Source organism: Lepidochelys kempii, chromosome 4, assembly GCF_965140285.1.
Source record: "Lepidochelys kempii isolate rLepKem1 chromosome 4, rLepKem1.hap1, whole genome shotgun sequence".
Lineage (NCBI taxonomy): Eukaryota > Metazoa > Chordata > Testudines > Cheloniidae > Lepidochelys > Lepidochelys kempii.
This window is the reverse complement of record NC_136383.1, coordinates 142,227,414-142,239,416: the sequence shown is the minus strand read 5'-3', so window position 1 is coordinate 142,239,416 and position 12,003 is coordinate 142,227,414. Positions and strand designations below refer to the sequence as shown.

The 12,003-nt window shown below is 48.3% G+C and overlaps 1 protein-coding gene across 2 annotated transcripts in view; it reads right to left on the bottom strand.

Annotated features, from left to right (window-relative positions):
• The window catches only part of LOC140911001 (dedicator of cytokinesis protein 2), a 353,749-nt gene that overhangs the window by 259,013 nt on the left and 82,733 nt on the right, over nt 1-12,003 (bottom strand). For both annotated transcript variants that reach the window (XM_078852647.1, XM_078852648.1), the window contains exon 17: nt 1,846-1,949. In XM_078852647.1, the coding sequence (XP_078708773.1) occupies nt 1,846-1,949 (104 nt within the window). The remainder of the gene's footprint in view (nt 1-1,845; nt 1,950-12,003) is intronic.

Below are 12,003 nucleotides of genomic sequence, written 5' to 3'. Positions count from 1 at the left end.
CCCCCTTAGTCATCTCTCTTCTAAGATGAAAAGTTCCAGTCTTTTTAATCTCTCCTCATATGGAAGCTGTTCCATATCCCTCATCATTTTTGTTGTCCTTCTTTGTACCTTTTCCAATTCTAATATATCTTTTTTGAGGTAGAGCAACTAGAACTGCAGGTAGTATTCAAGGTGTGGGCATGCCATGTAATTTTATACTGCCATGACGATATTTTCTGTCTTATTATCTATCCCTTTCCTGATGGTTCCTAACATTCTGTTACTTTTTTTGACTGCTGCTGCACATTGACTGGATATTTTCAGAAAACTATTCATGATGACTCCAAGATCTCTTTCTTGAGGGATAACAGCTAATTTAAACCCCATCATTTTTTATGCATAGTTGGGATTACTTTTTCCAGTGTGCATTTCTTTGCACTTATCAACACTGAATATCATCTGCCATTTTGTTGTCCAGTCAACCAATTTTGTGAGTCCCTTTGTAACTCTTCACAGTCAGTTTTGGACTTAACTATCTTGAGTAATATTGTATCATCTTTAATCTTTGCCACCTCACTGATCACTCCCTTTTCCAGATCATATAATAAGTTGAAGGGCACAGGTCCCAATTCAGATCCTTGGAAGACCCCAGTATTTACCTCTTTCCATTGTGAAAAACGGCCATTTATTCCTATCCTTTGTTTCCTATCTTTTAACCAGTTACCAATCCATGAGAGGACCTTCCCTCTTATCCCATGACTGCTTACTTTGTTTAAGAACCTTTGTTGAGGGACCTTGACAAAGTCTTTCTGAAAGTCCAAGTACACTATATCCACTGGATCACCTTTATCCACATGCTTGTTGACCCCTCTCAAATCATAGAATCATAGAATCATAGAATATCAGGGTTGGAAGGGACCCCAGAAGGTCATCTAGTCCAAACCCCTGCTCAAAGCAGGACCAATTCCCAGTTAAATCATCCCAGCCAGGGCTTTGTCAAGCCTGACCTTAAAAACCTCTAAGGAAGGAGATTCTACCACCTCCCTAGGTAACGCATTCCAGTGTTTCACCACCCTCTTAGTGAAAAAGTTTTTCCTAATATCCAATCTAAACCTCCCCCATTCTTATAGATTGGTGAGGCACGATTTCCCTTTACAAAAGCCATGTTGACTCTTCCCCAGCATAGTGTGTGTTTCTATAAGTCTGATAATTTTGTTCTTTTCTATAGAGGAAAGGTATGTTATTCATAGAATCCTTTATACAGACCTTAATTAGGTGGCCCTCAATTCCTACAGCAGAGCAAAACTGAATTATTGTGCACGCTCCCAGAACCCTGTGCTAACTCGCTACTGAAGTATGGGTCGTGGCTCCTGATTTCACATCATATCCTCAACTGCTGTGGCAGAGAAGTGCTGAATTATGCAGCCAAATTAACTAATTTCTTAATCAAAACCCTTCATTTCTATTGAAGGCAACCCAAAAATACGCCAGAAAATGAAGCTACAACTTATAGACATGACTGCTCTGCATCGTAGCAGAAGGACTGCAATTGGCATGTACAGGGCCACTGCAAAAGAGCAGAATGGAGGTTGGAGAAAGCAGAGAAAATGGAAAACAGCTGGGGGGAAATGGAGCCTTAGAGGATCAGAGGGTAGAAGGGACAATGGGAAGTCCTGGGAAGCATCTGGAAGGGCTGTGTTAGGGGGGCAGTGAGTACCTGCTGCCGATAGACTAAAATGCTTGCACACATAAAGAATAGACTCCCTAAGCTCCCATGCCCGGCATAAATAGTCCAGAGGGAGAACATGCATCTTCTTTGTGGTCTCCTTTATTCTGAACAAATAGATTTGCCTGGCCCACCAATACCTTATATAGAATGAGGTCATGTTCACCGTCATGCAGGGTTGTACCATCAGGTCTCATCAGCTTCACAAAGGCCATGGAGAAAATTCTTTCACTTTTGTCCTTAGCTAGGAGACACAAAACCACAAAGTCAGGGGACGTCTATTCAGGGAGAACAAACGATTATTTACTGTAACTGTGTTTCTTCAAATGTGATGCAGATGGGTGTTCCAGTTAGGTGTGCGCATGCAAGGCAGGCCTTAGGGGTGGGTGACCTGGGCAACTGCCCAGGGTGCTATGGTGAAGGGGGCATCGTGGGACTCAGGCCAGGAGGGGGGCTCTGGGCTGGGTTCTGGATGGAAGTGCCCCACCCTAGCTGTGACATGGGGCTACCCCTTGGGGATTTCCCCATTTTGCCTACACAGATATAACCCCATACAAAGGGGCCTGAGAGGGACTCCCTGTCTACCCCCAACCCCCATACACAGAGGGGGTGGTTGGAAGGGCACCCCCCACAATCATGAGAAGGAGGGACTAGCTCACATACACAGAGGGTGTTTGTTGGTGTGCATCCCCCAACATACAAGGAGCTTTATGTCTCCAGAATCAGGGATTGGCTTTAAATACAAAATTGTTTAAAATAAATAAAAAGTGGGATCCTTAATTGGCTGCTAGTTTTTGAGCATGCAAGGTTAATTTGTGCTCTTTGGGTGTAAGCAGCATGATGATGCCATCTTTAATTGCATGGCCCCATGCTATTCTTTTCCCACAGGTCACCCACCTCATTCCCTGTTTAGGCTAGCTAGATAATTGTTTGATTTGTTTCAAACATTTCAGAAAGAAAAATGAGAAAGGAAAAAATATTCATTCTAAATACATTCTTTATCATCAGGAATTACCACGTTAAACCAGTACCAAAACAGAAAATCTGTACCTGCATGTGGAAGAATCTTTATTTGCTTGCTAGTTTACAGGGATAGTGGTATGGCCGTTAATTATCTAGCATATGGCACAGAATTAGTCTACTGCTATTCACATTTTCATCAAGTTAGAATGTTATTAATACTTTTTATACCTAAAGAAATAGTTAAATACATTTTACCAAGATGCCATTCTTTTACTGTATCTCACTTTTAAAATAGTAGACAACCATAACTTTATAAGATAAACAGAAACAGCATTTAAAAACATTTTATAAAATTTAAACCACAAAGAGGAACTAGTAATAAATAATTGCATATATAGACATTACTAAGATTACCCCAAAATCAAAGCTTTTTTACTGTGAAGTTAAAGGCAGGGCATGGGAGTTTGGAGCAACACATACCTGTAATAAACTGTTTACTAATTCTAGATATTGTTAATTGCATGTGGATCAGGAAATACACTTAAACTCAAAGAAAAGGCACCAAAATACAAGGTCACCCACGGTTCCATTTTCCCTGTGCACATGCCAGATAATTTTGCCTAGCAGTATCCACAGGGAGGCGGCGTTCACGTCTTGGTGCCATAGCCCCTCCCTTGGCTAGATGAGATGGTGCCACCCCAACTCCCATCAGTCCCTTCACACTGAACATCAAGAGCTCAGACTCCGATGCAGAAGGGATGGAGAACGGGTTGTGGAATACATGTCTGCATCACATCTTGAGGAACCACAGTTACAGTAAGTAACAGTTTCTTCTTCTTTGAGTAGATGCAGCCATGTATTCCACTTAGGTGGGGCCCAGAGTCCACTTAAACAAGGACTGGAGGACTGCTCTACCAAAGTTGACAACTGCTCTGGATGCCGCAGTAATGGCATAATCGTTGTAAAGCGTATGCACGGACAACCAAGTGGTAATCCTGCAAATGTCCAATACTGAAATGTCACTTAAAAATACCATCAACACAGCCTGTGCCCTTGTAGAGTAAGCTTGCACCCTTTGAGAGGGTGTAGCTCACACTATTTTGTATGCAGTCTTGAGGCAGGAAGTTATCCACCTAGAGATCATCTGTGAAGAGACTATTTGCTCCTTCAGCTAGTCTGCTCAAATGGAGGTCCCATCAGAGCCACTAACACACTATTCTTCCTAGCATATGTGCAACGTGCCTCAGGGGGCACGTGACCAGGATTCATCACAGAATTTGGTCCACTGGTTGGATCGTTAGCTTCCCCGGCTCAGGGCGGGTACTGATGGGGAGTGCGATGTGAATGCTGATCCATGTGCCCCAAGACAGTACTGAGGTCCCACAAAGGAACTGGTTCTCTACGGGTGGGTGGAAAGGACTCCTTTCAAGAACCTTGCCACCATGGTGTTCGAAAATACTGATCTCCTTTTGGTGAGTGGATGAAACACTGACATTACAGCCAGGTGGACCTTCAATTAACTGAATGAAACAAGTACTCCATGATGTCCTGAATCCAAGTTAACATTGGTTGAACCCCACAAGCCAATCACAACACCAAAAAATTTTTCCATTTAGCCAAATAGGCCAGTCTGGTGGAAGGTTTCCTACTATTGAATAAAACCTGTCCAACAGCCTCCAAACATTGTTCCTGCTCCTCATTTAACCATGGAGCAGCCATGCGGTGATATAGAGAGAGCTGAGTGCTGGATGCTGACTGTGATGCTGAGTATGGAGGTCAGGATGAAGAGAAAGAGATATGGAAGGCTGCATTGAAAACCCCAGAAGGTCAGAGAAACAGCATTGCCTCGGCCATGCTGCAGCAATGAGGATGACTATGGCATGGTCCAATCTGAGTTTGAAGATTACCTGTGGGATGATTGGAATCAAAAGGAAATCATACAGGAGTGCTGATTCCCAACCTACGTGAAAGGTATTGGTCAGGGAGCCTGGAGTGAGGCCCCCTTAAGAGCAAAACAGATTGATCATAGGAATGCCCCACATTCCAAAGATGGACTGCAGGACACTGGACTTCAGACAACACTTGTCACTTAGGGAGAAATTCCTACTGAGGTGATCCACAAGTTGCTTCTGGGCCCCAGGTAAATGATTGACTACCAGAGTAACATCTCTCCGATGCAAAACTGCCAAAGCCTGATTGCTTCCCAACACAGCACCCTCGAGTGTGCTTCTCTTTGTCTGTTCACATAGAATCATAGAATATCAAAGTTGGAAGGGACCGCAGGAGGTCATCTAGTCCAACCCCCTGCTCAAAGCAGGACCAATCCCCAACTAAATAATCCCAGCCAGGGCTTTGTCAAGCCTGACCTTAAAAACTTCTAAGGAAGGAGATTCTACCACCTCTCTAGGTAACGCATTCCAGTGCTTCACCACCCTCCTACTGAAAAAGTTTTTCCTAATATCCAACCTAAACCTCCCCCACTGCAACTTGACACCATTACTCCTCATTCTGTCATCTGCTACCACTGAGAACAGTCTTGCTCCATCCTCTTTGGAACCCCCTTTCAGGTAGTTGAAAGCAGCTATCAAATCCCCCCTCATTCTTCTCTTCCGCAGACTAAACAATCCCAGTTCCCTCAGCCTCTCCTCATAACTCATGTGTTCCAGTCCCCTAATCAATTTTGTTGCCCTCTGCTGGATGTTTTCCAATTTTTTCACATCCTTCTTGTAGTGTGGGGCTGTAGCGAGGCGGTGTGGCTCCCGGACGCCCCGGAGAGGGTCGAGCCCCTCCAGACACCAGAGTGGGCGGAGCCAGGAAGCTCTGAGCCCGCCCCTCAGAGAGACAGGTGGTGACCCAGAAGTAGAAAGGCGAGCCCTCAGAGCTCACTAGAGGACCAGCTGCTGGGGAGGCCAGACGTAGCCAGCCTAGCCCGCGACCGAGAAAACCCCACAGCCCCAGGTCCATGCCAAGACTGGCTGGCACTGCCCTGCGCCCACCCACCTGGGGCGTTGCCGGCCCTGCCCTGTCCTGCGCCTGCCCGCCCACCCGGGGCGTTGCCGGCCCTGCCCTGCACCCGCCGCCCGCCTGGGGCATTGCCGGCCGTGCCCGCCCGCCCGCCCTGCCGCTTGTCCACTGCTCCGAGGAACCCATGGTGCTGGACCCCCCGGAGAACACTGCCGGGACCCAGGTACCAGAAGGAGGGGAGTTAGGAAGTAGCGCGGGGACAGCCGACCCTAGTCTGTCTGTAACTTTGCCAGAACCCATGTCAGTGTGTTGCGGTCAGGATCCCCACTGACCCGGCAGCCAGTCGTTTGCCGCTGCTAGGGGCCCTGGGCTGGGATGCGGTGGAGTGGGTGGGCCTGTGTCCCCTCTGCCATCCAACTAGTGGGTGGCCGTCTCCCCATCTTCCAGGTCCTTGGAGGACTGGGCTAATTCACACATGCTGTGTTGCTCAGCCCCTGCCAGAGGGCCTGAGCTATTGACTGTTTGTTCCCCCTGCCCTGACCCAGGGCCTGGCCTGCTAACAGTGGGCTATTTGCTCAGCCCTGCCTGAGGGCCTGAGCTACTGACTATTTGGTGCCCCGCCCTGACCCAGGGCCTGGGCCTACGGTGCTCTGTCCAGTTACTGCAAGGGCTGCCGAGGAAGACTCTGGTGGCCAGACAAATTCCCCAAGTTAACTGTGCGTAGCGATGTGGCTCCCCGCCACCCCGGATAGGGTTGAGCCCTGGCATAGCCCCTTTACAGAGGCCCAAAACTGGACACAGTACTCCATATGAGGCCTCACCAATGTCAAATAGAGGGGAACGATCACATCCCTCGATCTGCTGGCAATGCCCCTACTTATACAGCCCAAAATGCCATTGACCTTCTTGGCAACAAGGGCACACTGTTGACTCATCTCCAGCTTCTCGTCTACTGTAACCCCTTGGTCCTTTTCTGCAGAACTGCTGCCTAGCCATTCGGTCCCTAGTCTGTAGCGGTGCATGGGATTCTTCCATCCTAAGTGCAGGACTCTGCACTTGTCCTTGTTGAACCTCATCAGATTTCTTTTGGCCCAATCCTCTAATTAGTCTTGGGCCCTCTGTATCCTATCCCTACCCTCCAGCGTATCTACCTCTCCTCCCAGTTTAGTGTCATCTGCAAACTTGCTGAGGGTGCAATCCACACCATCCTCCAGATCATTAATGAAGATATTGAACGTAACCGGCCCCAGGACCGACCCTTGGGGCACTCCACTTGATACCGGCTGCCAACTAGACATGGAGCCATTGATCACTACCTGTTGAGCCCGACAATCTAGCCAGCTTTCTATCCACCTTATAGTCCATTCATCCAGCCCATACTTCTTTAACTTGCTGGCAAGAATACTGTGGGAGACGGTGTCAAAAGCTTTGCTAAAGTCAAGGAACAACACGTCCACTGCTTTCCCCACATCCACAGAGCCAGTTATCTCATCATAGAAGGCAATTAGATTAGTCAGGCATGACTTGCCCTTGGTGAATCCATGCTGACTGTTCCTGATCACTTTCCTCTCCTTTAAGTGCTTCAGAATTGATTCCTTGAGGACCTGCTCCATGATTTTTCCAGGGACTGAGGTGAGGCTGACTGGCCTGTAGTTCCCCGGATCCTCCTTCTTCCCTTTTTTAAAGATGGGCACTACATTAGCCTTTTTCCAGTCGTCCGGGACCTCCCCCGATCGCCATGAGTTTTCAAAGATAATGGCCAATGGCTCTGCAATCACATCCGCCAACTCCTTTAGCACTCTCGGATGCAGCACATCCGGCCCCATGGAGTTGTGCTCGTCCAGCTTTTTTAAATAGTCCCGAACCACTTCTTTCTCCACAGAGGGCTGGTCACCTCCTCCCCATGCTGTGCTGCCCAGTGCAGTAGTCTGGGAGCTGACCTTGTTCGTGAAGACAGAGGCAAAAAGAGCATTGAGTACATTAGCTTTTTCCACATCCTCTGTCACTAGGTTGCCTCCCTCATTCAGTAAGGGGCCCGCACTTTCCTTGACTTTCTTCTTGTTGCTAACATACCTGAAGAAACCCTTCTTGTTTCTCTGAACATCTCTTGCTAGCTGCAACTCCAGGTGTGATTTGGCCTTCCTGATTTCACTCCTGCATGCCTGAGCAATATTTTTATACTCTTCCCTGGTCATTTGTCCAAGCTTCCACTTCTTGTAAGCTTCTTTTCTGTGTTTAAGATCAGCAAGGATTTCACTGTGAAGCCAAGCTGGTCACCTGCCGTATTTACTATTCTTTCTACACATCGGGATGGTTTGTCCCTGTAACCTCAATAAGGATTCTTTAAGATACAGCCAGCTCTCCTTGACTCCTTCTGCTGAATTGGAATTAATTTGCAAACTAGATACAATTTAACTTAGGCTTGAATAGAGACTGGAAGTGGATGGGTCATTACACAAAGTAAAACTATTTCCCCATGTTTATTCCCCCCCCCCCCCCCGCCCTCAGATGTTCCTGTTAACTGCTGGAAATGGCCCACCTTGATTATCACTACAAAAGGTTTTCTTCCCCTCCCCCCCGCCACTCTCCTGCTGATAATAGCTCATCTTAAGTGATCACTCTCCTTACAGTGTGTATGATAACACCCATTTTTTCATGTTCTGTGTGTATATAAATCTCCTCACTGTATTTTCCACTGAATGCATCCGATGAAGTGAGCTGTAGCTCACGAAAGCTCATGCTCAAATAAATTGGTTAGTTTCTAAGGTGCCACTAGTACTCCTTTTTGCGAATACAGACTAATACGGCTGCTACTCTGAAACCTTCCCCCCTCATGTTATTCTCCCAGGGGATCCTACCCGTCAGTTTCCTGAGGGAGTCAGTCTGCTTTTCTGAAGTCCAGGGTCCGTATTCTGCTGCTCTCCTTTCTTCCCTGTGTCAGGATCCTGAACTCGACCATCTCATGGTCACTGCCCCCCAGGTTCCCATCCACTTTTGCTTCCCCTACTAATTCTTCCCGGTTTGTGAGCAGCAGGTCAAGAAGAGCTCTGCTCCTAGTTGGTTCCTCCAGCACTTGCACCAGGAAATTGTCCCCTACACTTTCCCAAAACTTCTGGATTGTCTGTGCACCGCTGTATTGCTCTCCCAGCAGATATCAGGGTGATTGAAGTCTCCCATGAGCACCAGGGCCTGCAATCTAGTAACTTCCATGAGTTGCCCGAAGAAAACCTCGTCCACCTCATCCCCCTGGTCCGGTGGTCTATAGCAGACTCCCACCATGACATCACCCTTGTTGCTCACGCTTCTAAACAGGTTTTTCTGCAGTTTCATACTGGACCTCTGAGCAGTCATACTGCTCTCTTACATACAATGCAACTCCCCCACCTTTTCTGCCCTGCCTGTCCTTCCTGAACAGTTTATATCCATCCATGACAGTACTCCAGTCATGCGAGTTATCCCACCAAGTCTCTGTTATTCAAATCACAACCTAATTCCTTGACTGTGCCAGGACTTCCAGTTCTCCCTGCTTGTTTCCCAGGCTTCTTGCATTTGTGTATAGGCACCTGAGATAACGTGAGATTTGGGGGGAGGGATAGCTCAGTGGTTTGAGCATTGGCCTGCTAAACCCAGGGTTGTGAGTTCAATCCTTGAGGGGACCATTTAGGGCTTTGGGACAAAAATTGGGGATTGGTCCTGCTTTGAGCTGGGGGTTGGACTAGATGACCTCCTGAGGTCCCTTCTAATCCTGATATTCTATGATTCTATGATAGCTAACTGATTGTCCCTCTTTCTCAATATGAGGCAGGAGCCCTCCCCTCTCACGCTCTCCTGTAGGAGAACACTTCAATCTCGCTGGACTCACAATAGCAGATTTAAAGGTAGCCATCCTGCAGCAAAAAACTTCAGGACCAGACTTCAAAGAGAAACTGAGGAGCTTCAGTTCATTTGCAAATTTGACACTATGAGCTCAGGATTAAACAAAGACTGTGAATGGCTCGCCAACTACAAAAGCAGTTTCTCATCCCTTGGTGTTCACACCTCAACTGCTAGAAGAGGGCCTCATCCTCCCTGATTGAACTAACCTCGTTATCCCTAGCCTGATTCTTGCTTGCATATTTATACCTGCCTCTGGAAATTTCCACTACATGCATCCTACGAAGTGGATATTCACCCACAAAAGTTTATGCTCCAATACGTCTGTTAGTCTATAAGGTGCCACAGGACTCTTTGCTGCTTTTACAGATCCAGACTAACACGGCTACCCCTCTGAAGCGTGACATACATTGTAATTGGCCTGAAGCTCCAGAATGTTGACATGAAAAAAACAGAGCTTCCTTTTGGACCACAGATCCTGAACTCTCAGCAACCCCAGCCTCCCAAGGAGACATCGGTGACAATGGTCCTGGTCAATGGGGACCAAGCAAAGGGAACTCCTGGGCATACATTACCCTGAACTGTCTACCACCATAAGTAGTCCAGGATCAATGGAGGGAGCCAGACCCATCAGTCCAAAGTCCAATAAACCCATCAGTCCAATAAACTGTCCTCAGCCACATCTGGAGAGGGTGAAAACGCAAACTCTACCACCTGTGTGCAAGCAGCCATGTGATCCAACAGACTTAGGCACACTCAAGCTGTAGACACAGACGAAGAATTGCCTGAAAACCATCTGTCGGCAGAAGAGCTCTCGAACTTGTAGAATCTATTAAGCCCCAAAGAACTAAGTTCTTGAAGTGGGGACCAACATTGACTTCTCTGTTGGGAATGAGACCCAGGTAATTGAGTAAGCGTAGTGTGAAATGTACGCGAGACTGAACTTCTTCCCTGGACTTGCCCTTCAGTAACCAATTGCCCAGGTACAGGAAGATATGAATTTCCCCTTTCATGAGGTAGGCTATCACTATAACCATACAGAGAGAAGGCCAAAGGGGATTACTGCATACTGATAATGTTGGTGTGCCACTATGAACTGGAGAAACCGTCTGTGGCTCGGAAGAATCAGCCCCTGAAAGGAAGTGTCCTGAAGGTCCAGAGCAGCAAACCAGTCATTTTGATTTAATGTGGGAGGATTGTGATCCCCTGGAATATCGTGTATCTGATACATTTGTTGAGGTTGTGGAGACCAAGCCTAGGTCTCACCCCTCCTTTGGATTGGGGAACCAGAAAGTACCGGAAATAAAACCCTTCGCCCTGATGCCAGGGGCAGCGAGTTATATGGGCTTGTGGTGTCCATGCTCCAGGAATATTCATGGTTTGGGGGCCTGGCTCCACCAATGTTTGGGGCTGGGTCTCTTCCGCTCGCCTCCCCTGCCGCCACCATCACCAACAGCGCAGCGAGGCTAAACTGGCTCCGCGCCACTCCTGGAAGCAGCTGGAACGGGTCTACGGCACGCTGCCCCCGCCTCAAGTGCCAACTCCACAGCTCCCATTGGCCAGGAACTGCGGCCAATGGGAGCTGCGGGGGCGGTGCCTGTGGGCAGCGGCACGCTGAGACCTCCCGGCCCCCCCGCCTAGGAGCCGCTGCCAGAGGGGTGTGCAGGTTGCTTTCAGGAGCCACCCAATGTAAGCACTGCACTCCGCACCCTCTCCCACACCCCAACCCCCTGCCCTAGCCCAGAGCCTGCCCCCCGCAACCAAAGTCCCTCCCAGAGCCTGCACCTCAAACCCCTCCCACACCCAAAGTCCCTCCCAGAGCCTTAGGCAGCTGTGTGGGGGCAAGACTTGGACCCGTTCTGGGCACCACCAAAAATTATACAAACCTGCTGCCCCTGCTGAGGGAGCTCCTCTACAGTGCCTAATGCTAGTAGAGACTGAACCTGCTCGAGGAGCAGTGTCTTGTGAGAAGGGTCCCTGAAGAGAGACAGGGTAGTGGGTGAGGAGGAGGGACAGAAAGGAAAAGGATGGCATAACCCAATCTGAAGGTGCTCAGGACCCAGCTGTCAGTGGTAATTGAGCCTCAATTAGCATGAAAACGAGCTGAAGGCGGGGACGGGGATATAGAAGTCACAACTGCAATGCTGCCCTGGACGTATAAGTCAAAACCAGTGCTTGGTAATAACATACGAACATAAGAACGGCCAGATTGGGTGAGACCAAAGGTCCATCTAGCCCAGTATCCTGTCTTCCAACACTGGCCAATGCCAGGTGCTTGAGAAGGAATGAACAGAGCAGGTAATCATCAAGTGATCCATCCTCTGTCGCCCATTCCCAGCTTCTGGGTAAATGCCAGGGGAGGACAAGTCAACTGGCTGAACCCGGAACCCAAAGGCCTTTCTCAGGTAGTCTCACTGCCTCAGGGAAGGGAAGGACTGCCCAAAGGAGCGTTGTGGGCAGTACTGTTGATGCTGCTGTCAAAATGGTGTCTCCGCACC